The 25,442-nt window shown below is 37.5% G+C and overlaps 1 protein-coding gene across 1 annotated transcript; it reads left to right on the top strand.

The window, feature by feature from the left end:
• The first annotated feature begins 12,839 nt into the window (after window positions 1–12,839).
• Window positions 12,840–13,859, top strand: LOC122649991. Its single transcript, XM_043843271.1, has 3 exons — window positions 12,840–13,026; window positions 13,135–13,240; window positions 13,456–13,859. Exons 1-3 carry the CDS (start codon window positions 12,872–12,874, stop codon window positions 13,765–13,767), a joined length of 573 nt encoding a protein of 190 aa, XP_043699206.1. The 5' UTR covers window positions 12,840–12,871; the 3' UTR covers window positions 13,768–13,859.
• Window positions 13,860–25,442: the final 11,583 nt, after the last annotated feature.

Raw genomic sequence — 25,442 nt, 5'->3', positions numbered from 1 at the left:
TGTGTAATCCGAACAATAAATGGTAGAGTTGAGTCGCATCAAGCGATGCTCTCCTTAAGGTTTTAGATGCCCCATTCATACTGGGTTGACCATGCATCTATACCTCCAAGATGAAACAACTCTCTAATCACATAGGTTGCGATTCCAAATGTGATTACAAAGGGTGTCAAAGGCTATATTCACTAACTCATCGACACTAATCGACATAAGGGAAAAACTAAAAATGCTTCTAAAATTAATTTCAAAAGCAATTGTTAGTTTTTTTCCAATCGTAATCGATTAGTGTCGATGAGTTAGTGAATATAGCCTTTGACACCCTTTGTAATCACATTTGGAACTGCAACCTATGTGATTAGAGAGTTGTTTCATCTTGGAGGTATAGATGCATGGTCAACCCGATTGCGTAACTGGGGCATCTAAAAACCTTAAGGAGAGCATGCGTTGATGCGACTCAACTCTACCATTTATTGTTCGGATTACACAAGAGGACGTGTATTGTTGACTCGATGCGATACTATTTGTCATACCAATCGATAAGTCTTGTATTTATTATTTATTTATTGTTTCTAGTCTTATACTTGCTGCCCATGATATTTTAATCTTACAATCTTAAGGTTTTTAGATGGGTATAAGACTGTAGAATTGCTTGATTTCCTATATGAAAAAATTTGTTCTATATTTATTGGGATTGAAAGGGAGAGCGTCTCTATTACATACACTGAACATGGCAAACAACACAAGTATTTGTGAAGTTTGATTTTTCACATGTATCATTCTCATTGGACATGAAATGCAGTCAATGGCATTTACCCAAAAGCCTATGTGTGAAACGGTTGAAATCACTGGTTTGTGGTGGTTTTTCAAAAGAAAGAGGGTGCTTGATTGTTTCTTGTCTAAGAGAGAATGGGTAAAGTTATGTGGCGGACGAGATGTATACTAGAATTATTGGAGGCGTGCGGCTTATGTTCTTCCACGTTCAAGCTTCAATTCCAATCTCAACGGAAATGATGGAAACTCTAAATTACAGCCCGGGCTGCTTAGAATCGGCATAGAGGAGGCTTGCGTTCACGAAGATACGCTGTGCCGCCTTCAAATCGAAGAAGGACTTCGTAGACTTGTCTGTGGAAAGGAATCAAGGAGGGAATTGGCGCTATCTGGCGGCCGCATGCAGTGCGATTGCTCACGGCAAAGGAGATTGATATCTTTGCTTATGTGGGAAGCGACGGTCCCTCCCTCTCGATTTGTGTTTGGCACAGCATTCGTGTGGACAGCCATATGAGAAGAAGTCGATTACGCTCGATCGGTAGTTCATGTATGCTTTACTGTGGGCAGCCACTGTGTCGAAGATTGTGGAATGTGGGCGTCATAGTTGTGAGCAAATTTGCCACTTTTGGAATAGAGGTGGTATTTAAATTCCTCTTTATTAGAGATATAAAAGGATGATCGGTTGATATGTGACTCTTTGTCATGACAACCGTTGGAATAATTGTAAAGGATGCATGGTTTCACACCTACACCAATTGGTCCTTTTGGTTTTATCAGTACACTATTCTTTGGTCTCACATGTTTGGGTTGACAAGTTTGGTCACCATGTGGTGTTGGTAAATCATAGCGTGTGTACCGTATCTAGTTGTCTTTGAGAAGTGCAATCACGAAGGTTTGATTTTCAATTTCACTACAATTCGTCTCCTAGAATGGATTAAGTTCACGATCTCTTGTCTTAATAAATGATTGGATTGTTTTTAATTCCAATGTGTTGCATTATGGTCATTGATAAAATGTTTCATGGAATTTTTGAGTTTTTCTTATTGGTTGTATGGGCATATTCTATGGGGTAGAAATTCCATAAGACCGACCAATTTTGTTTAAGCGATCTTTGGCGGTTCAAACCATGTGGATTCGTCTATTGGTTTGGTTTGTTGGCTTTTCAAGCCAATTGGTAATTAAGTTATTTGACTGTTAGTTGATCGTAAGTCTCATTTATATGGATATTTGCAAGTATTTGTATGCATATAATATTGTGAACACGCAATCGGTATTGCTCGATTATTGTGTTACAAGATGCAAATTTTTTTATTGAGAGGATCGTGATACTTTCACTTATGGGCCTAATGGACAACGTTATATGTCGGAAATTGATTTATTCAGCCCTTCAATATGTTGCATCATATGTTATCGGAATTGGATGTTTAAGTTGAAGGCTTGGTTCTTATATTTGATACTTGGCCAGGTTTATACATATTATTATTAGATTGGATTATGGAAAGTCTATGTATGTATTGGCTAATAAAGCCATGTACTAGATTGACTACCTTAATTGTTTGTCTATTAAGACAAGTGACAATATATGATACATGTTGGTTGAATGCTTGTTCTATCAAGTATTTGTGCATGTAATTATATATATATATATATATATATAAGTGCATGGTTTCATGGACTGTTTATTGATAAGCTATAATTTGATATGCAAGTAAAGTTGCATGGTTGAATTAGTATGGAAGTGTGGGGGTCACAGTTCTCTCACAAGGACATTCTCATATTAATTTGGCTTATATCTCTAAAAGTGATAAACTCAAAATGTGGGGGTTATTATGAGAATGCGTGTATTCGTATGCAAAGTCTCTCTTTTTCAAAGAGATAGTTCAAGTAAAATGTTTGATTTCTACTTGGAAAGGAAGTCAAGTACATATGGAACGATATGAAACAACACTTTGGTTCAAAGGTGGCATGTACAAACATGTGTTAGTGGGTGTGATTCATGGAATCGGTAATATAAGCCTAAGTTATAAGTTCCACCATGATTTTATTTTTTATGGCTTCGTAAGAAAGTCGGATTTGGAGCCATACGGCTATGAATATAAATGATAGATATATGGTGATGACCAAAGCCAAATTGTGTTACGAAATACAAAGGATATGGTCGGTAGAGAAATAAAGACTAATATGTCTTGATTACATATATCCGGTGAGGCTAAGGAAGGTAGCATTATCATTTCAGATAGTCGGACAGAAAATGACTAATACTATTATATAGCCTCGACCATTATTGTGGTATACATTTAAGGAATGAGTTTAAAGCTCGTGTCATAGGTCATGTGATGGACACCCAACCTATGTGAAGAGGTTTAACTCCCGAATTAGGTTCAAAGGGTACAAACGAAGTCACCGATGACCGACTAGTACTACTAAAATTTACTCATTCGATTACATGGGAAAGTAGTACCACCACAATGAAATGAGGATGAGTTAGATACTCTTAATCAAGCCAAATCCTACGAAATGTGGGGGTGTGTTAACTGTGGTGCGCATTGGTTGACCTTAGTGGATGTAGGAGGTGAGGCCGCCTCCGGTGAGGAGTTTTAAGGCGAACTCTTTAAACGTCCATGAGACCAAGATAGGGGACAAGGCCGGTTAAAAATGTCCAATTTTGTCATGAACGGGTTAAGTCACGTAAGGTCGATGGTAGGATATGGATGGTGAGCTTGCGCTCGCCAATGAGGAAAGGTTCAAGAAGTCGACTTCACCCGTACTCGTAGCGAAGTTCATCAAACCTAGTGTAGGTTCAAGTCCGAAAGACACACGCAACGATGTGTCCTACTAGGTCTAATATATTCACTAACTCGAGTGTTTTGTTTTATCGGTATTTTGAATGCGTGGGGGATTATTGGATTTTTAATTGTTTTAAAATTAAAGATTCAAAATACGATTTTGTTGGAGGGTTGAGTGCTTTCCTAATAGACACCTAAATAGCCAATAGGTGCCTATTGGAAGACTTGTTTGAGTGGCTAACAAACAAGCCTTATGGGAAAAGACATGAGTTCGGACATATCTCTTGGAGACATCCCTTAGTGGTGTCTCTTCCTCTCCTATATAAAGAGAGGGGTCTTGCTCATTCTCCAACAATTGCTTTTGAAATTAATTTTAGAAGCATTTTTAGTTTTTTTCCACTGTAATCGATTAGTGTCGATGAGTTAGTGAATATAGCCTTTGGACACCCTTTGTAATCACATTTGGAACGCAACCTATGTGATTAGAGAGTTGTTTCATCTTGGAGGTATAGATGCATGGTCAACCGTTGCGGGTGGGGCATCTAAAAACCTTAAGGAGAGCATCGTTTGATGCGACTCAACTCTACCATTTATTGTTCGGATTACACAAGAGGCGTGTATTGTTGACTCGGTGCGATACTATTTGTCATACCAATCGAGATAAGTCTTGTATTTATTATTTATTTATTGTTTCTAGTCTTATACTTGCTGCCCATGATATTTTAATCTTACAAAAGTAGATTAATATTTGTGAATTAATTATGTAGTCTTTTCATTTTTTTCGTAGATTAGAAGTTTTGTTGATGGCAATGTGGAAGGTGGGGACTTGGCTCTTATCCAACACTCTGCCCGGGCTGCGTGTGCAGCGCTGGACACAATGAGGCATGAAAAGACCGCCTCACACCTGCCCGAGTGCCTTGCTCGAATAGGGGTGAGGCGGTCTTTTCATGCCTCACTGTGTCCAACATTGTACATGCAGCCCCGAACACAGTGAGGCGTGAAAAAACCGCCTCACCCCTGCCCGAACACCTTGCTCGAACAAGGGTGAGATGATCTTTTTCCGCCTCACTGTGTCCGATACTACACATGCAACCCGGACAAGGTGCTGGACATGATCCTTTTAGGGAAGGTGGAGCTTCTATTTTGTATCTTATTCTACTGATAATCTTTTTATTTCATTGCCTTCTTTTAAATACCATTCGAAAATTTTTAGCAAAAAACAAAACAAAAAAAAATAAAATCATAGGTCAATATGATGTGCTGATTCTGGTTCAAACCATTCCACTGGTTGACAGCCCATTTATACGGCTGAATGAACAGATTGAATACTACCGTCCACCCACCATACCTCTTTGTCTTTTCTGGCCGTCTCTGTCTTGTCCAAACTCCTTTCTTAAAACCCCCACCAGCCTAAGCTTCTCCAGGGCATTTCGTCAAACACCTAGTGGGTACATTGAAGCGACATGAAACGTATACAAATTTTAGTAAAATATTGACATGTTAGGTATCTTAGTGACATGCATGCATGCAATAAGGACAAAAAATGAAAGAACATCATGGACTCATGAATGGTCTCCTAAAACTTTAAAGAGGCTCAAAGTGCCCTTTGCACTTCAGTCCATCCCTGCATTACCATTTTTTTCCTGCGTCCAGCACTTCTGTTTTGGCCGACAAGAACAATATTATAGAACAAAAGAGTCTGAAACCCACTGAAGCTGTTAACCTTACAGAGAAGGAAAGGTGGAAAACTGGAAAGCTAGATAGGAATATAGAAGCAACAAGATAAATAGCGGCAAAAGTTGACCTTTCTTCTAATTTATTTTTGGGAGATGGTTCTCTACCTAGCAGCATGGTCTCCGTGTTAACACGGAATCATTCATAGCGTGCATGGAAGCATCAATAAGGATGGCATTTTTTGCAACTATCATTTCATTGAGGGCGTAGAAACCACATTGCTAGACAATTTTCTTTTTTCCCAAAAGTTTTTCACCACATTAGTGTACTATCATCTTCTAATATAAAATTTCTTTATTATTTTTCTCTTATTCTGATCATGTGGGCTCATTTAGACGGTAATAATCTTCATTTATACGGTAACAATCTTCGTGCCACCATTAGTGTGAAGTGGAAGAAACTCCCTACACGTATGACGTGGAGAATCCTGTCCTTTTTTTTTTTTTTGGTTCCAAACAAAATAAAGTGTGAAAAGAGAACTCTTGAAGGGTTTGTAGGATTGGAAGTGACAGTGGCCACAAGGGATGGAAATTGCTCAAGTCTTAAGAGCCACAAAACATTTAGTTTATTAATTTTTGTTATTATTTAAAGGGAACATCTAATTATAATCACATTGGTTATAATTAGATTTATAATCCTGCCTTAATTATTCTATACGAAGAATGATATATGACAACTTTGACAGATTGGATATCTAGGGAATTGTCCAATTTAAGTAGTCTTTCTATTTTAAAACATTATAAACTCTAAGTGAACTGAAACTTGACATGTGAATTGAAAACCTTGGGATCTATATATATTTCCACAAATCTTAAGCTCCATCGATCTGAACTATCATGTAGTAGAATCAAGGCCATGACTACAGTTTAGCTAGTAAATTGACATGATTATAACTACAAACTCCCTTAAATCATTCAATAGAAAACAAGTTGAAGCAATGGTGCTTGAGTTGGTTTGGATAAGTATGACAAAAAAAAAGGGAAAAGTTGGATAAACTGTCTGCATACCGCAAGCTAGAGTCTGTTGTGTCTATCTTTATCTTTCCCCTTTGAAATGACACCCTACCCCTCTAATATGATTCCCCGTCCTACACCCCCATTGGTATTACCTGCTAGTTTATCACATGTACACGTCATGCCTATCCCTCTCCCCAAAAAAAAAAAAAAAAAAATAAAACACAAAGGAATTGAGAAGACTTAGAAGCCGGAAAACGTGTAGGCCGGCTTTAATGATTTATTTTATTATGACTTTAAGTCATTCTATAGAAAAGATGTACAAGGAAAGGTGTTCGAAATAGTGGAAAGTATTTTACAAATGGGAGAGGGTAACCCACGAGGCCAATGTGGGACGGTTGTCTTGAAAAATATTTATATATATTATCCAGATGAGGCGTAACAATACAGAGTAAGAGTGAGAAAATAAAAAATTCATGTTAGAGATGGTTCTGATAATCAAAATGTGCAACGTAACTTAGAGCTAGCCTTAGAGGAAGTAATGTGTACAAATTACAAGTCATAGAATTAGAGGTATTATTAATAATCAAGAAGAGATCGAACAAGATGGTCAAAGATGACAAGAGTAGTTGTGAGTTAACAACATAATTATATGGTCTTAAATAAGTAGAATGGTGTAGATATATAACATTATTTTGTGTTAGGTTAAGGCTTATTCTTGTTGTTGTTATAGGTGTTGTATAGAATTGGATTCATATTGGTAATGGGTTTGTTTCAGATTAAACAAAAATTAAGGGTGTTAATCGATTCAGTTTTGATAATATCGAAATTAAATCGAATCGAAAATAAGAACACATTTTCAAAACCAAAATTGAATCAATTCAATTAGATTTAGTTTTAATTTTATTTTGGAAATAGTCTTTGTGTGAAAATAAGGATAAGATTGCGTACATTATGACACTTCCTAATCTCTGCAATGGCAAGGGGTTCTTTAATTTAATCCATGTGCCCGAATTTTCTATTTGTTGATTCATGGAAATTGTATATATTTCATATGGAAAATTAATTAATTAATGTGCCAATTGCAAGAGAACCTTCAAATTGAAGTTAATTATACTTAATATATGCGCCCTAATTATCAAACACATTTGTAAATGATCCATATTTTCTTTTGTCTGAGATTGAAAAAATGGACAAAAGTCATATGGAAAGATTTATGTAAAAGGAGTCAGTAAACATCACATTCCCATATATGAATCACTATAAGGTGGGTTATTCATTTCCAAGGCTGCGGTTGACTTTGTATTTCCCAGTCAATGCCCATGCATGCCCTGGGACTTTGTTCCCAGCCGTGAGAGAGACTTGTGCCCATGCGCTGCAATTGCACCGTGGGTGCATGAGTGAGTCTTTGCGTTTTAGTCGCACAAGCAATCGGAGCGCGGCCACTCTCTTCATGTTTGGGTGAGAAAAAAATCTCTCTCTCTCTCTCTGTCAGATTCAATCCACCACCTGCTTCATTCCATTTTTTTCTGGGTTTGACACGATCTGATGAGCTCTTAACTTACCTCATCACCCACAAAAGAAGAAGAGGACGATGGATGACTATAGAAGTCATGAAATAGGCCTATTGACATGTCAGTGGATGAGCGTGAACGCAATTAACAGTCAAACAGTTAAACTAGATATCTAGTCATCAGGGTTCACAGTCATGAGATGTGGAGATACGTCTCTCTAATATTATCTCCTCTAGTTCTCTGCTCGGCCCAGTTCCTCAGTTCCTCTAATAGGGGGTGGTGGATCCCATCAAGGCAGAGTGTTTGGGCAGGGATAGGATAGTCATTTCAGTCCCCCTTGTAAGAGGAATTGGACCGAACAGGGAACTGGAGGAGATCGATAAAGATCTATCTCTCTCTCTCTCTCTCTCTCTCTCAAAATACACCATTGAAGTGTTTGGCTCTCTGAGCCTCTGTGGGGGAAAATTATTGTCGCTTCTGTACGCATCGTGCGGCGCAGCAGCGCCCATGTGTGCACAGTAGGCCCCACCATGCACACATGAGCACTGCTGTACCGCACGATGTGTACAGCAGCGCCCCCAGTATTGGGGCGGATAAAGATCCCTCTGTGGGGGCTTAATTTCATAACAAAACATATAGATTAAAATGGAAGCTCGTGATCCATGAGTTGGTGAAATGGTCGGATACTGTGTATCTCTTTGAAGGCCCCATTTCTACTTCCTTGTCTTCTAACTTTATCTTCAGACTTGTATTTCTTTTCGTATTTTATTTTACTCCTTTTTATTGATTACTGAGGACTGACCTCTCTCTTGTCTCCTTCCTTTTCAATTTCTCTCACTCGTCCTTATCAATGACAGCTAATGCTATACACACTCATACTCATACACAAAAAGTAGTATTCTGAATTCAGGGTTGGTAGCTAATAGGGAGTCCTGATCAAGTAAAAAGTATTAATGGTTTATTGGTGAAGCATGATCTCATGATCTCAGGGGAAGTACTTGTTGATTCTTTCTTAATCTCCGCGGTCCCATTTGCTAGAGAGTACGTGGGTCCCTTCCTCCCACTTCGAATTTTTGGGACGAGTTTTGTATTTTCGGGGATTAGGGTCTCTTTATATTGTAACATGTCAAAATGCTACGTATATATATATATACACACACACAGAGAGAGAGAGAGAGAGAGAGTTGATATCGAATTATTCCTGCAACACTGATGAGAGAGAGAGTTGATATCGAATTATTCCTGCAAAACTGATGTTGAGCCATTCTCGTCCAATTTGAACGAAATCAAGCTACCCTATCCGTGCTACGTTAGATTATTATTTTCTTTTACCAATCGTTATTGGAGTTCGGTTCCTCTGGACGTACCAACAGGTGAACACGTACATGTGAGAGCCAACCACCTATCCTACTTTTATCATTTACAAGGGGAAGAGGGGTTTTTTATGAAAACAAAATTAAAATGTGATTGACTCTGAGATGTACATTCACCAGTTGGTACGTGCAGATGATCCATTCGCTCGTTGTTATCATGGGTTGTTAATTCTCTATGGTACTTGAACATTCCAAGTAATACCCAATTAAAAAAATTTAAAAAAAAAATCTAAGGTCATTACTTACTTAAGCAAGAAACAATTAATTAAGAAACTGATCGATCCTTGTCTTTTTGTAAATTAATGAATATTAGATTATGATTAGTTGATTAAAGTAACTCCATTTAATAAAGAGAAGTGGCCATGCATAATTACCGGCCATTACAACCGTTTTAAGAAACAAGATAACATGCATAGTGGGGACAGTACTGGGACTTAAAACGAGTACTGTTTTGTAATGCTGGCATCTCTTCTTTAAAAAAGGTTTTATAGACCTAATTACATATAATAAGATGGGAAATTAAAGAGGGAATAATATTAATATACATTACAGGTGTGCTCAAAGGCATTAATGGCCGTGATCCCACTTTATAATGAATCCCATTTTTCTGATACAAAATGTGATCAGAATCTTATTGCATTGAGTTCGTTAATCAATTTTTAAGATTCTGACTCGCGCACGTTTATATCACGTCTCTCTTCATTCTACAATTTTATTTCCTTGAAGTGGACCAAGAAATTTTAAGTCAATTAAAATGAATCAAATTATTAGAATAGAGTTTCAAATTGGTTTGATTCTAGGTCTAGAACGCATTCCGGAATTTGATTTATCCTTATCTTTCCTGTTTTGGAAGGCATCCTATGACCGAAATCTATTCTGAGAATGTTGTTATGGTTGAATGCTATCGGTCTACAAAAACCAAAGAAAAAATCTTTTCACTAACCATGGAGAAAAACATTAGATTAGTAACTTGGGAGAGGGTTTTCTGTCTGGCAATGTGGTCCTTATGCCAGTGCACGCAGTAGCATAAACGAAAGATTTTTCGCATACGTGGGGGTTGAGTGGTCATTTTGCATCCCTTTGTGTCTAGGCGTAGGCACCGTGCACGTTGTCAGACATGGTTCTTTTTCCTTAATAACCAAGACAAAATGGACCCAGTATTTCTTCACACATGATGAAGAGAGAATCTTTTCACCCAATTGTTGTTATTACCATTGAATAGGGCACTAAGGGTGGTTTCACACTTCAAACAACGGGGAAGATGATATGAACCTTGATTTTTCATGATTCTCTCAATCATGGATGAAAGGAAAATTCCTTCATCGAGGGCCTCAGATGGTGTGAAAAAGTTTTGGGAAGCAATGAGAGGCATTATCGATTTAGTACAATAAGAGTAAGTAATTATGACTCTTAGACTGTGTTTATTGTGCATTTTTTGTTAGACTCTAGGTCTAAAACTTTTTGAAGCTAAAAAATAAGAAGAATTAGGTTTCAAAATGCAATCTAGACCCAGATTCTATTCCCCCCAAAAAAAAAAAAAATTATCAAACACAACCTAAGATTCTAGGAGTTTCTTTCACCATGGATGGTGGAAGCTTTTACATTTTTTGGGTAAAGTAAAGGGTTTTATTCCACCCTAACAATTAAGGGCTCCAAAATGTTGACTTCTTAACCGACTGGTGACAAGAAGAAAATAATTGGCAATTGGGCAGTGAATAGGGACCTTTATTCACTGCTATAATTGGAGCACTGTTGTGTGCATCATGCGGTGCAGCAACGGCTATGTATGCACAGCCTCCTGCCGCTGTTGTGCCACATGATGTGCACAACAGCGGTCTAATTATAGCAGCGGATAAAAATTCCAGTGAACAGTTGGGCACTCACAACTCATAAGAGAAGCATCCAGAACTCCTTTTTTTTGCTTTCTTTAAATCTGGCTGTCTCTAACGTGGCAGCAATTAGTAAAAGCCTCTCTCTACCCATGAATCATGATAACAGGCCGTCCGGGTAAAACCATATGCCGGACCCTGAACCTGAACCCAAACTCAAACCCGAACCCATGAAAGAGTATGCCAAACTCTATACAGCAGTTACCCTAGCTGGTTCCAGCTTCCAACTAAGCCTGATCCCAATCCGGTCTGGTTCACCATGGCTAGCATCTTTTTTTTATTTTCCATAAAATTGCTTCGATAATGTCCAGTCTGGTCCTACCTACCCGAGTTGTAGTCTCTTTCCAAGCTTAAAATTCTTGGACGGCTTGCGTGTACAAAGCTAGCCTGTTATCTTGTTTGTGATCATCACGAAACAATCAAGTTACAGAAACGGAAGTCATGAATTGACCCGCAGGTGACGCTCTATCATTATATGATATGGGGCGAGATTACGAAAATGCCCATAGATATTTTTTCTGTTCAGCAATTACTATCACTACCCTACACTTAGCCTATGTTTACTAAAACTATCCTACCTTAAACTTTTTTGCTGAAACTACCCTGCTTTTAAATTTTTACATCTCCTTCTACCCTCATGTTTTTAAATATCCAGATTACCCTTCATTTTCACCTAGTAACCTTCTAATCTATTTAACCTACCATTCTTCTATTTTTTACTATATTTGTCATTAGAATAGTAAAAAATGAAAACACCCACCTGCTTCTTCTCTCTCCGTTTTTTACTCCTTTGGGTTTTTATTTTATTTTATTTTTTTTTCTTCAAATTTTCTATTAAATTAATTGTTATTCAACAATTCATCCTTGTCTATACCGTGCTACCGATACGGTATCAGCATGGTATCGGTATCAGTGACTAGTAAAATCGATATATATCGTTCGATATGGACGATACGATACCAATACTTAGAACCATGATCTGTTCGAAGAAGAACGATAAGGATGAAATGTTGAATAAAAAATTAATTAAAAAGAAAAATTGAAGAAAAAAAAAAAGAATGGAGTAAAAAATGGGAGAGAGAAGAAGAGGGTGGGTGCTTTGATTTTTTATTATTTTAATGATACAAATAGTAAAAATAGAAGAAGAATGGTAAGTTAAATAGATTAGCAGGTTATTAGGTGAAAAGGAAGGGCAATCTGGGTATTTAAAAACTTGAGGGTAGAAGGAGATGTAAAAGTTTAAAAGTAGGGTAATTTCAGTAAAGACGTTTACAATAGGGTAGCTTTAGTAAATATAGGCTAAGTGTAGGATAGTGATAGTAATTGCCCCTTAAAATTGTGGTTGATGTAGTTTTTCAGGTCAGTTTTGTGGGTGAGGCCTGAGGCGGGTAGTTTTTGTTGACGAAGTCATCAACGTGGCATCTACGTGTACAGTCACCATCGCTATCCTAAAAGTAGGGTTTGGAAGAGATTACGTGGCACCCATGAGATTCCACTCACTCACGAGTCACGTCTATAAAGGGCCACAACATCATCGAAGGTAGAGGAGTGCCGTAAGAAGCTATTTCTGCCTCTGCGAAACTAGCTCTCTCTTTCTCTGTGTTTGCTTCAGTCTTCGTGTTCGTGGTTTGCTCATCGTATCCTTCCCTTTTAATCGTTGGTTCATCTTTCTTTCTCTCTCTTGATCTTTCATTATTGGGTTTGAAGAGGAAAAATCTCCTTTCTTTCTTTAGATCATCGTCGTCTGTAAAAGCTTGAAAGAAAAGAAAAAAAAAAACCCTAAATTGTTTTGGGGTTCTGGTTTTACTTTCTCCAATTCTTTATTTAAATACTCGTTTTCCAAGTTCGAACTCGAAGATGTTGCAATCGAACGGTAGTTCTCTGCCTTTGACATCCTTGAATCACATATCACTCGTATGTGCATCAATCGAACAATCCTTGAATTTTTACCAAGACATTCTTGGGTTCTTCCCTATCCGAAGGCCTGGTTCTTTCGATTTTAATGGAGCATGGTAAATTTAATTCAAAATCTTCTCGGATTGCCAAATTTGTAAATTTAAAAATCCCAGAAGTTTAATATAAACATGATTTTGATTTTGATTTGTTGTTGTATGATTTAGGCTATTCAATTATGGAATTGGGATTCATCTTCTGCAATCTGAGCATCCTGAAAAGATGACCAAGAAAACCGAAATTGATCCAAAGGACAATCATATCTCCTTTCAGGTAATTTAATTTGAACTTTGATGCCTCTTCGGTTTTCGGTTTTTTGTGTTATGGGTTATGAATCTTCAATGGAGATAGAAACAAAAAATATAATTGACAACATTAATGACATTAACACGTGGAGGAGGATGGCCTAATAAAAAAATTGTCCTGTATTGGGCAAAATGATCTTCTGAGCTCATCAAATTTGTTTTGGTTTGTGTTTGTATGGGCAGTGTGAAAGTATGGTTGCAGTGGAAAAGAAGCTCAAGGAAATGGGAATCGAATATGTGCAGAGGGTTGTAGAAGAGGGAGGAGTTCATGTTGATCAGCTGTTCTTCCATGACCCAGATGGTTTCATGATTGAGATCTGCAACTGTGACAACCTCCCTGTAGTCCCACTTGCAGGGGACTCAGTTCGTATGTGTTCCAGAATCAATTTAAAGCACCAACAGCAACAGAAACAGGTGCAGCAGCAAACTACGGTTCAATGTTTACCTACAACTGCAGTTCATGTGAAGGAAGATGACTATCTATCTTGTGCTTAGATCATGCTAGAGAACCTTTCTCTTGTCAGTTTTGAATGATCTCATTCTTATTTGGTGTCCCCCATGGTTTTGTAATTTACAATAAAGATGATCAGGAGGAGAAAAAATAAGTCCAAGTGTTTTACTTTCACCACCTGCAAATTCAATGAAAAAAAGCTTTTCTTCTTTCTTTCTTTCTTTCTGTTCTGGATCACTTTAGTCTTCCTTAACCTAACATGATATAATGCCTACCAAAAAAAAAAAAAAAAAAACCTAACATGATATAATTACATGATAAATTTAAGGAGAAAGGAAAGATTAATAAGAGTTTAGGTGATATTTAGCTTTGTTGGTAGAGAGGCACATGGGTGTGGCTTGGGGGCAGCAACAGCCTTAAGAGGTCCCCACCCCAAAAGAATTCAGCATGTTTCAATCTGGGCCCACTCCATTTGTTTTTCATGGGTGGGGCCAGGGGACAGCAACAAACTTAAGAGGCCCCCACCCCAAAAGACTTCAGCTGGTTTCAATCCGGCCCCTCTCCATGTTTTTCATGTGTGGGTATGGGGGCAGGGGGCAGCAACAAAACTTAAGAGGCCCCCACCCCAAAAGACTTCAGCTGGTTTGAATCTGGCCCCTCTCCATTTGTTTTTCATGGGTGGGGCCAGGGCTTCCTTTGCTGAGGAGGTTGGCAACCTTGTTATGAAGAGGGTTTGAAAGAAGAAGTCCATGTCAGGACTGAATGACTGACAGGACACAAAGGAAGGAGGGAACCCACAACCCCCCCCCCCCCCTTTCTTATTTTGTTATCAAAGAGGAGTGGGTAATATTTTGAAGCTTGAAAATTCTAGTTTGGATAGTTTTTAGGGACCATCAAGGAAAAATAGTTAAGGACTTTTGTTCTTCTCATATGGGAGCGGCATTTCCACCATTCAAAGGGTGAGACGGTTATTTCATTCAATCCCATGTGTCTGGGCGTAGCGTATACTCACATCACAGAGAACATTTACTTAAAATTATAATATACTAATGGAATTTTCTAATTGATACCTAAAGGTGTCAAATTTTGTAGAAAAATATATAAGACAATGACTTATGTGGCTTTCGAAAAATTCTGTTATATCTTTATTTTAAAGAATTTTTTTTTTTTTTTGAATAAGACAAGAGGTAATGGGAAGAAGTGATAAATTCTAAATGCACCTATAGGCTATAGAGTGTAGATGTGTCATTCAAACCTATAATTCTATATATTAAAGAGCAATGGTAATGTAATAAATAAACATAATCTTAAAAGTCAAAGATCTAAAAAAAGGAGAATTAAAAATTAAAAAATACAAGGAAAATTAAGAATTAAAATAATTAAAAAATATGGGCTAAGTTAGAAATAAAGAGGAAGAGTCACATGGAAGGGAAAAGAGAGGAAGAAGGAGATATAGATTAACGAAAAAATAATGGTTTTAATGATCAGGGAGACAAAGGAAAGAGGAGGGTGGGAAACAGAGCGAGATCAGCACACAATCGCAAACAAGTCAATTTTTATTTAATTCTCAAATTTATTTAATAAATTAATTTCTTACTTTACCAATTAATCCAATCTAAGCTTTTCATATATAAATACGGGGAGAGGGCTCTGTGAAAGGTAGTATGACCCCTGCACCAACACAAGGGCCAATGAGAACACGCATGAAAGTATCAATAGGAATGGAATTTTTATCTTTCGTTAGGGATAGGGCAATCATTTTACCTTCTATTTGTCTGGGGCACAAGAGCCACGTTGTCTTTCATGCTTCTTTTTCTCAATAAAATTAATTATTACAAATTAATCCCAATCGTATTACATGATTTGACTTTTGAACAACAATATGGTTGAATGATCAACCAAAGTATTTCCTTCTCTTTCCGTATATCTGCATTAAATTGCACAACTGATAGGGTGGAAATAGAAAATGAGCTGTACTTATTTACTCACCACTTATTGTGTATTCTCCACCCAAAAATTTGAAACCCAACCTATTATTATTATTAATTCCATCCTTGTGATCAAAGGAGCCAAGAAGATGTACTTCATAATTAATTATTATTTCTTTTTCGTGACGTGTGGTTATCATTGTCACGTGCTGATGAGCTGTTCTCATTGGTGGTCAAACCCAGTTACAAATTATTGACCATGATACGGACTTACCATTGACACACCATGACAACGGAGAAGTAAGTTCTAGCCCTTGGCTTATTTATTTATCCTTTTCCTCGATGCCCTCGAAGTGCGAGTCAAGATTTAGACCGTCCGAACTATTTTAGTTGAGTTGGGAATATTCTATTTGTGGGTCCCACTTATTTAAAGGAGCGTGTGATGGGCTTATAATCCCATGGTGGATGGACCCATCCCCAAGTGGGTTCTTTTCTATTTGAAACCTATGGGCAGACCCATTTAGTTAAGAGGCCCATTCAACTTGAGGGCCCATTTGACTCTATTTAACCCAAAGATGGGTTAACCCATTCCTGTACCCTAAATAAGACCACGGGTCAACCCATTAAGCCCTCTTGACCCATTTATCTTGGATCCACCCATTTAGCTATTTGACCCATTTAACTTAAAGTATCCATTTAACTATTTGACCCATTTAACTTAAAGGACCCAAGCCCATTTTCTATAAATAAGACAAAGGGGGGGGGGGGGGAGAAGCATTCATTTTCATTTCTTCTCCCATCTAACCTAAATCGTGGAGGAGAGAAAGAGGAGAGAAAGGAGAACGAAGAAAGAAGAAAGAAGAAAAGAAGAAAGAAGGAAGAAGAAAAGGAGAAGGAGCAATGGAAAAGCTTGGTTGAAGGCTTGGAACCTCACCTTGTGGGAGCCCTCTACGTGGAGCTTTTCTACATTGGGGAAGGTAAGCCATTGAAACCCACATCTCTTCATCTATTTTGAGTTTTGAGGTTTGGAAAATGGGAGAGACTCGACCTAGGGTTCTCTTGGAACTCAAGGAATCGATGGAACCTCTAAACCTAGACTATGGTGGAGTTATTTCACTCCATTACAAGCCCTAAGCCTAAGTAATCTCTTTCCATTTAAGAAATTTAAGGTTTCTACTCTATTATGTCCTAATTTAGGTTCTCTTTGTTTTCTCTCTTAAATCCATGGGATTACATGGACCTAATGAGGTCTTAGAACCCTAATGGACCTAGGAGGAAGCTTTCTTGAAGCCTCCTTACCTTTAAACCCCTTGGAAAATGAATCCCTAGTGAGAAACCTTTCAATTTTCGATTCTGCGGGTATGTGGTTTTACATGTGGTTTCGGACTGAGAAACCACACGCAACCACCCTTGGCGAGAGACCTTCCTAAGCCCCCGGTTAGCTAGGATTTACATGTGGTTTCGGACACGAGAAACCACACCGCAACCACCCTTGGCAGAGACCTTCCTAAGCCCCCGTTAGCTAGGATTTATGTGGTTTCGCACAAGAAGAAACTACCCAAATTACCTCCCGAGAAGGCCCCTGTGAAGCTCGGATTTATGGGCGGTTTGGTTTTCAAACCACATCCGCATCGACCTTGACTAAAACCATCCGACCCCCGGTTTCCTAGGATTTACACTCGGTTTTAGTTTTAAAACCACATCCGCAACCAACCTTGACTAAAACCTCCGAATCCCTGGTTTCCTAGGATTTGCATGTGGTTGCGGAATTTGGGCATGAAACCACTCCTGCAACCACTTTGTTTCTAAAACCTTATACTTAAGTGATTATGGAAGACCTTTTGGGGATCCTTTCCCTTCGCTCGTTTAACCTTATTTCACTCTTTGTTTAGGTTAATATATTCATCTTGTGGCTTATTGCTTGATCGAGGCGACAATTGATAATCTTGGTGCTTGGCGATACGTTGTGAGTGGGTTTGGTTGTTTGGGCTTGATATTATTATTGCATTGTATATTATGTCATCATTATAAATTATTAAGCATGCTTGCATGATATGCATACTTTTATATATGAATGTTATGATGTTAATTGGAGATGCTTTACTTTGATGGGTCTCGGTGCCGGTGGGTGCCAGTCTTTAACCCGATACTATATATATTTATGAAGAAATTATGTTGAATGTCAAGTTGAATCTGTATGCGCGTGTGTCTTGTGTAGGGCACTAAACCGGATGAAAAGTTGATGCGCCCGGATTACCTCTCGGGACGATAGGACTTGCATGTAGTCATGGCTAGAATTTTACACCCTTATGCTACGACCCTTACCAACAGGGGTTTAGGTGTTGGGTAATCGACACGGATTCGTGAAAGGTGGGAGAGGCCACATGGTAGTATTGGTTATCGGGGTCCGCCACCGAGTGGTCTTGGAGGCTTCGATCGGCGTGGTCCCAGGTGACAATTGAGGTTTCATTGTGGCGATAAGTTAAGTGACCCACGTGTCTCCCGAGTTGTCACGATAGCATATGCCATTGACTTAGTTGTGATGTTAGGTGAAAAATTTACTTAACATATGCATGCATCATTGGACTATGTGAATTGTGTGTTTGTGCATCCCCATCCCCTCATGGCTCGGTGGAGAGCTAACCCCCTCGTGTACATAATTTTTAGATTATGATGCGGTGCGGAGGAGCCGGAAGGCGTGTTAGAGGAACATGGCAACGGGTGTCCTTGTGACGATTGCGCCTACGGGCCGTGAGAATTCTAGGGACTTGTTCCCCTTTTGTTTATTTTAGGGCGTAGGCCCATGTAAAAACATTCTTGTTATACCCTTGTTAATCATTATTAGATGGTAATGAAAAATGGATAAACTACGATATTTATCATCTAGGCTTTGATCATCTTGTAACTATTGATTTTATACGCTTCCGCAAAACTACTGATCATTTGGAATGTAATATTTCCCTTTCCGCACTCTGATATTATATTATTTTAATATTAGTTATGACTATGCGTTGGGACACGTGTCGATGATCGAACGCGCTTAGTAGGATGACAAGCGTTGTCCTAGTCACCCCTTATAATGTATTTTATCCCTTGTTGGGATGGGGGCGTGACAACTTCAATATACCAACAATTGCTTAGCTCAGTTGGTGAGCCGTGGTGCATTTCATGCCCATGCTCATCAGGAGGTCTCGAGTTCGACTCTCCTGGCTGGTACCTTATCCCCTCCCCGATTCAATTCCCCCCCCTCTATACAAAATATATATATAAAAGTCCCAATTCCAAAAAAAAAAAAAAACAAAAGATGTACCTCAATAGAATCAAAACATGAATTTTGATCAAATGACAAGGAGAAAAAGAAAGAAGAAGGATGCTTTCACCTTTAATACAGTTATTAAGTGGTCTACGCCAGCACTCCCATGTGTTTATATCTCTTCTTCTCAAAATAAGAGGTCAAATGTGTTTTTTCATATGGAGAGGAGAGAGAGAGACTCATGGGAGTGCCGGCGTAGGCCACACTTTCGGACAGAGTTCTTTTTTCTTAAACTTTATATATATTAGCTTTAGCTTGTTCAAAAACATGTAACACACCCAAGCTCTATGAGAGATGACTTACATCTCATATTACCAAAAAATGAGTTTTTTTTTCTTTTTAGCTTAGAATTCTTTTATAATTTATATGTGTTTAGGAATGACTCTTTTAGTTCAAGTTATTGATTTTGAATAAAATAATTTAGAGAGAAAGTTTTCTGTCTAGAAGTGTGGCCTATGCTAGCATTCCCATGAGTCTATCTCTCCCCTCTCCATATGAAAAGATACATTTGCCCCATTGTTTTGAGGAGGAGAGAGATAGACACATGAGAGTGCTGGCGTAGGCCACACTCCTGGACAGAGAACTACTTCCCAATAATTTATTCTTGTCAATTTGGCACTTAAGCCAAGAAAACCTCCAATTTATAGAAGACATCAAGTCAGTTGGGTCGTAGTCTATATGAGCACGACAACTGCCTCAGAAGGGTTAGCTTTGGTAATTCGGGACCATTGAGTTCTTTATTTGAATAAGACAAACATAATTAACAAGCTAATTGATTTTTGCGCTTGTTGTATTTGTGGAAAATGATGATAATTTACATCGTTGTTAAGAATAATAAAATAAAGGAAATCTTATGTAATCAAGGTTGGTGAAAAAAGAAGTTATAATTTTTTCTTTTAGTATATCATATATATATTTTCCAATGAGATTAAATTCTGTTATTTTACATATAATAATGACACTACATTCCTAGAAGTCACTTTCAAGTTATTTTGAGGAAAAATGATGTATACATTACGGATTCTGATTCTCTATTGCCGCCTGCCCGGCTTGCGGGCGTGTTTCCTCATATAAGTAGGGGCACAATGATCGCACTACCCAAATCAGGTAGGGCGCTCAAGCAATGGGTAGGGCGGTGGATGGGTACGCAGTAGTAGATGATTCAAATTGATACATGACACCTTGTATATATATACCCTCTCACATATTTTCTCTTGGTCTCTCATCATTACTACATGTGGGTTCCTTGTTGTACATTCTATTTTTTTATTTGGTAACACCTTGTTGTACACTCTGACACCCATCCAAATGAAGGTTTTCCTCTCTAGCGTATTCAATTGTACACTCTCACACCCGAAATGGAGGTTTCCCTCTCTAACATATTCAATATACAATGCTAGTGTATGAATCTCTCTCTGTGTCTCTCTCTCTCATTTTGAAAACTTCTTTTTTACTCTCGACATAAATAATTATTTAGGAATAACAAATGCAGCAACAAAAGAAGGTTACAACATCTCTTCGTCGATTTGGTGATAACAAGATACATCCAAAATAAATATTGGAGAAGAAAAAAAAAAAGGGGAGAGAGAGAGAGAGATATATTTGCTAGTAAGCTATAATAAGGAGTTCCTTTTCCATATCCTTTCAATTTTTTTCTTCCTTTTTCCAGAAAGTAAATGATTGAATTTGAATAAAATATGTAAATGTCCTCAAAATTGAATTATTGATTGTTGTATTATTATTTTATAGATGCACTTTGGGTCAAAGCACTTGTTTCAAAAAAGCACTTTTTCAAGTGTGTGTCAAAGTTTCAAAATTGTGTTTTGTTTCATTCCCTCCTTTTTTTGTTTTCCTCCTCTATTTTGTTTGAAATTGGTTGTACTCTCTTGTGTGCAAGAGGCTAGAATTGAGCTCAAGAATAGTCCCACATTGGTTGTGGGAGAGTTATGAAGGGTATATATATAGGATTGTTTCCTTAAGGTGTGAGCCTTTTGGAGAGGAAGACACCCTACTCTCTAGTGTGTGGGGGGTCCTTGGGGTGCTTTTGAATCGCGCGCGCGCGCGCCGAGCCGAGCCGTGGCCGAGGTCGAGGTCGGGGTCGGGGTGTGGACAAAACCTTATAGGAGTTTTAATGTTTTGTTTAAAACTCGATTTGGTTCATCCATACGGTTGAACCACACTTGTCTATTCGTACATATATATGAATAGTTACACCCCTGTACGTATATCACCTATATTCATACGGATGTATCCCTTCATGAAAGGGTACACCCCTGTACGTATATCACCTGTATTCATACGGATGTATCCCTTCATGAAAGGGTACTCCAAGATTATATATATACACCATGTCATGCCTGTTTTTGATATAGAAAACAGAGACGTATTGTCCCTACCACAGTCGTTCCAGAGCAGACATCGTATTTTTGTTTAAGTATTAAGAGGGTCGTATAGCCGTTTGATATCCCGGTACTCGTATTAGGTTCCGCAACCTATACGTTTAGGAGTTGTATTTATCTTGGAGGGTAAGGTGCAAGGTCAACCCCGTTGCGTAAGAGGGCGCATCTAAATCCTTAAGGAAAGTATCTTACAGATACGACTCAACTCGATTGTCCGTGCTTCTTCCTTCTTCGCTTCACTCGCAACCGGTGTGCGATAACATGTATTTCTCTATTTCGTATATCTGCTTTGTCTTACAAGATATGCCTAATATAACATTGATCGATAGAAATCAATGCCATTGAAGCATATAACAACTATTTTATAGGGCTGCGATTTTTGGAACAATTTTTTCAGTATTTGGTACATTCTTTATGAATATAGAATTAACTTGACCAGTCACCCTGAAAACCAATTAATCTTTTAATAATGGGTGAGGTATATCTAGCGGCCCAAAAAACTGCCCTGCAACAAGTTAAATGGGGCCCACCAGTCAAGTTTCAGCATAATTGAAATTGGTTAGTGGCAAAATAAAATTTTGAAAAATGCAAAACTTAAGGAATATGTAACCAGTGCGGTTTCGATTAAATGGTTCAGTTCGATTCGGTTCACGATGTTCAGAGGTGGAAACAAAAATGAACTGTTTAAAGCGTTGTATGTAATGAAATCAAAATCAAACCATTTATTTAACAGTTATACGATTTTTTTAAATAGTTTCATAGAAAAAACCTTACACGAAAAACCTATTATCATTAAAAAAAAACATATAAATAATTATTTAATATAAATTTATTTTTATAGAAAAAAAAAAAAGCTTAAACAATTATTTTAATATAAATTCATACTATTTTTTTGAGTTTTGAATGAATGCTTTTCGAAGAAGTATAAACAATTTCATTAATGTGGAGAAGGGATTACGAGGAGGTCGAACATTTGGGAAGATGTTATTTATTTAGTATATAAAGTAAAATTTAATCAATTAAAACAGTTTCGTTTTTTTTAAACCAAAACTGAACCATTTAACTAAATGATATTATTTTTTAAACCAAAATGAACCATTTATCAAACTGTTTTTGACATAAACGACTCGATTTGATTTCTATAAACGATTTCTGTTTGGTTTTGACACCCTAAATTACAGGGGATGCATGCCAATGCATGGAAGGTTAGGAATACATTGTTACATGAGACATAAATGGCAGGTTATTTCATTGAATATGAGTTTGGAATTTGACACATGATCAAATCCAACATTTGCCTATTCTATCCAATGTCAACTAACCCATGAAAACTCACAATTTGTAGAAGATGCCTAGTCATGGTTCAACATCTCATATACTTTACACTTGTGGATCTTACAATTGATTTGAAATATCTTTACCAGAAATGCAGAGAGAAATAAAAGGGGGAAAGGCATGGTTTTAGAGCACAATATCGATCAGTTGTAAAATAGATATGATATTGATACGGTATTGGTACGGATCGGTCTTATCAGACAAATTTTAGCATTGATTTTTCTTGAAAAATGATTTTTTGACAGTTTTACATAAGTGTGTCAAAATCAAACTGAAACCGAATCGAGCCGTTGACATTGAAACCGTGAAAGCGTTTAATTAAACAATTTAAATTGAATCGAACCGTTTAAACCGATGACAAATCATTTAAACCGAAACAAATATTAGTACCATGTAATGGTATTAATTAAGCATTAATGAGAACAATAAATAATTAGTAAATATATAATGATACAAAAGAATTTATTTAAAGAAAACATATAAGAACTTAATTCATACTTCCATTTCAATTAAAATTTAAAGAGGAATTATTAATGTAACAAGGGTCTGTTATTTATCCAAACATAACAAGACACCAACTACTCTCTTAAAACTAAAGTAAAAGATGTGTTTGAAAATAAATTTATAGGATAGTTCAGTGAAATCACATTCACGGTGGGAAATAGAAACAAAAAAATTGAATAAAATCTAGAATTTAACGGAATTTCTAATAAAGGATTAAACCGTAATTTACACACCCCATCTTCCCCAACGGCCCAACCCCCTCTCTTGGTTGGCCGGTGAATCCTCTGTTCACTCCGGATTTTCTTTTCCACACGTCTCTCTCGTTTTTTCTACCGAAAACCTTCTTCACTATTTTTTCTCTCGTTTCTGACAAGGGTTTAGGTTGTTGATTAAATCCGATATCAGAATTCTAGTGTTTTGGCTGCATCGCTCTCTTTGACAGCAAATGGTATGCTTACTAGTCGGTTTCTATGCGAAGAAACCCCAAACACTAATACGTAGGTGTAGCAAATCATGGTTTTTCCATTAGAACATTTAATATTGTATTTTTTTCACTCTTAACAGTTTGTGTTCTCCATCAATGACTCAGAGGTTCAAGAAGGGAAAATCTACTCATGGTCTATGAAAGAGAAATTACAAAATTTCCTTCTGGATTTTGTTGGCACTGATCTATGGTGTGCCCATATTAGTGCGCTTCTACTTCTTGGGTACTTCTTCAATACGGTGTCAAACCCTAATGTTTTGTAATTTTCTTTTAATCACCAGCTCTGCGTCTCTGCTTTCACCAAATAACCTCTCTCCTTTGTCTTCCCAGTGGAAGTTGCTGCAAGGTTTTGATGTGAGAGAAGCAGAAATAACAAGAAGACTAACGAGCAGAAAAGTGGATTAAAGGACATCAAAGACCCACTTCAAGAGTGCTTCCTTTCGGAAACGAGTGAGACACAGGGAGGGAAAGGGTAATTGTGAAAAGACAGAAATGTCAATTTACAAATTAATCGTGAGATGCTAATAAAAGAAAATGAAATGTCTAAATTGTCCTACGTAATTCGTCCTTCAATGTTCCAGTGCTTATTGTATTGGTCTTTTCATCATTTTGTTATTTTTTCAAACATAACCCACCTTTGTTACATGAATAACAAAGACATATAATGAAAAATAGCCATTTAAATAAAAAAAAAGTTTAAAAAACCTTATAAAACCGAAACCGTTTATATATGATTTCGGTTTATTAAATAGTTAGGTTTTGGTTTCACTTGAAAAAATTTGCATTGAATCGAATTGAACCGTTTACATTGAAACTGAACCGTTTAACACCCTTAGACTTTTACTCCTTGTCCATATTATGTCACCGATATGGTATCAACACAGTATCAAGATTGACGTCTAGCAAACCGATATGTATCACCTGATACGGGCAATACGATACAAATACCTCAAACCATGGGAAAATGATTGCTACGCTTCCCTGGGTGTCAATTCCAGGCCCGGCTTAAGCCTGATATGTTTAGTATTTGGATGGTCCCAGTGTGAGATCCTAGCCCGTCGGACGCCTAACCAAACCAATTGATTCTAAACCTAACCTAACCCGCCCGGTACAGTCCGACCTAGCCCAATCCTTTATCTTGTAAACATAAATTTTACGGTTTACCTGAACCCTAGAAACATATTGGAAATTGGCAGCAGCTCCGGAATGCGGAGAGTTACAAATTTTAAAATACCTATTGAATCAGAATCAGAATCAAAATAAAAATCCAGGAGATCCTTTCACAGTACACACTGCACAATAATTGAGCCCTGTAGGCTGTAGCCCTCTTCTCATATGCACATGTTGAGCACCCAGTCAACCCCTTTGTTTATTCTTCTTCTTCTTATGGTTTTTTTTTTTAATTGTTTCTCTTTCTTCCTAGTTGTCAAGTTATAGTGGCTTATGTTATGTTGGAAGAATCCTTTCTTTTAAAATTTTCGAACGTTACTGAATTATTATTTCAAGTACTAGTGATGCTCTCTTACCTTCGGTCTTCTTTGAATCCTTGTTTACATAGCTTTGGGCCTTCGGCATCATCATGAACTTAATTTTTTATGCGCACATGAAACGTACGTGTTAGCAGCCGCATCACCACCAGAGTGAGGTCAAAATTAAAACCTTACTTGGGTGAAATCACGAAACCCATATTAGAAAGGAATGAAATCGGGTGTCACACTACCCACGAAATGGCTGCAAATGCCCGATTAAATTATCA

Source organism: Telopea speciosissima, chromosome 2 (genome assembly GCF_018873765.1).
Source record: "Telopea speciosissima isolate NSW1024214 ecotype Mountain lineage chromosome 2, Tspe_v1, whole genome shotgun sequence".
In the NCBI taxonomy this organism is placed as follows: domain Eukaryota; kingdom Viridiplantae; phylum Streptophyta; class Magnoliopsida; order Proteales; family Proteaceae; genus Telopea; species Telopea speciosissima.
This window is presented reverse-complemented; position numbering and strand designations above follow the sequence as displayed.

What these genes read in the sequence shown, in the direction of transcription:
- LOC122649991 (XM_043843271.1), top strand. Translation starts at nt 12,872, where the DNA reads ATGTTGCAATCGAACGGTAGTTCTCTGCCTTTGACATCCTTGAATCAC. An exon ending in TTCGATTTTAATGGAGCATG is followed by an intron (nt 13,027 to 13,134) that starts GTAAATTTAATT and finishes TGTATGATTTAG; the next exon opens with GCTATTCAATTATGGAATTG. An exon ending in ACAATCATATCTCCTTTCAG is followed by an intron (nt 13,241 to 13,455) that starts GTAATTTAATTT and finishes TTGTATGGGCAG; the next exon opens with TGTGAAAGTATGGTTGCAGT.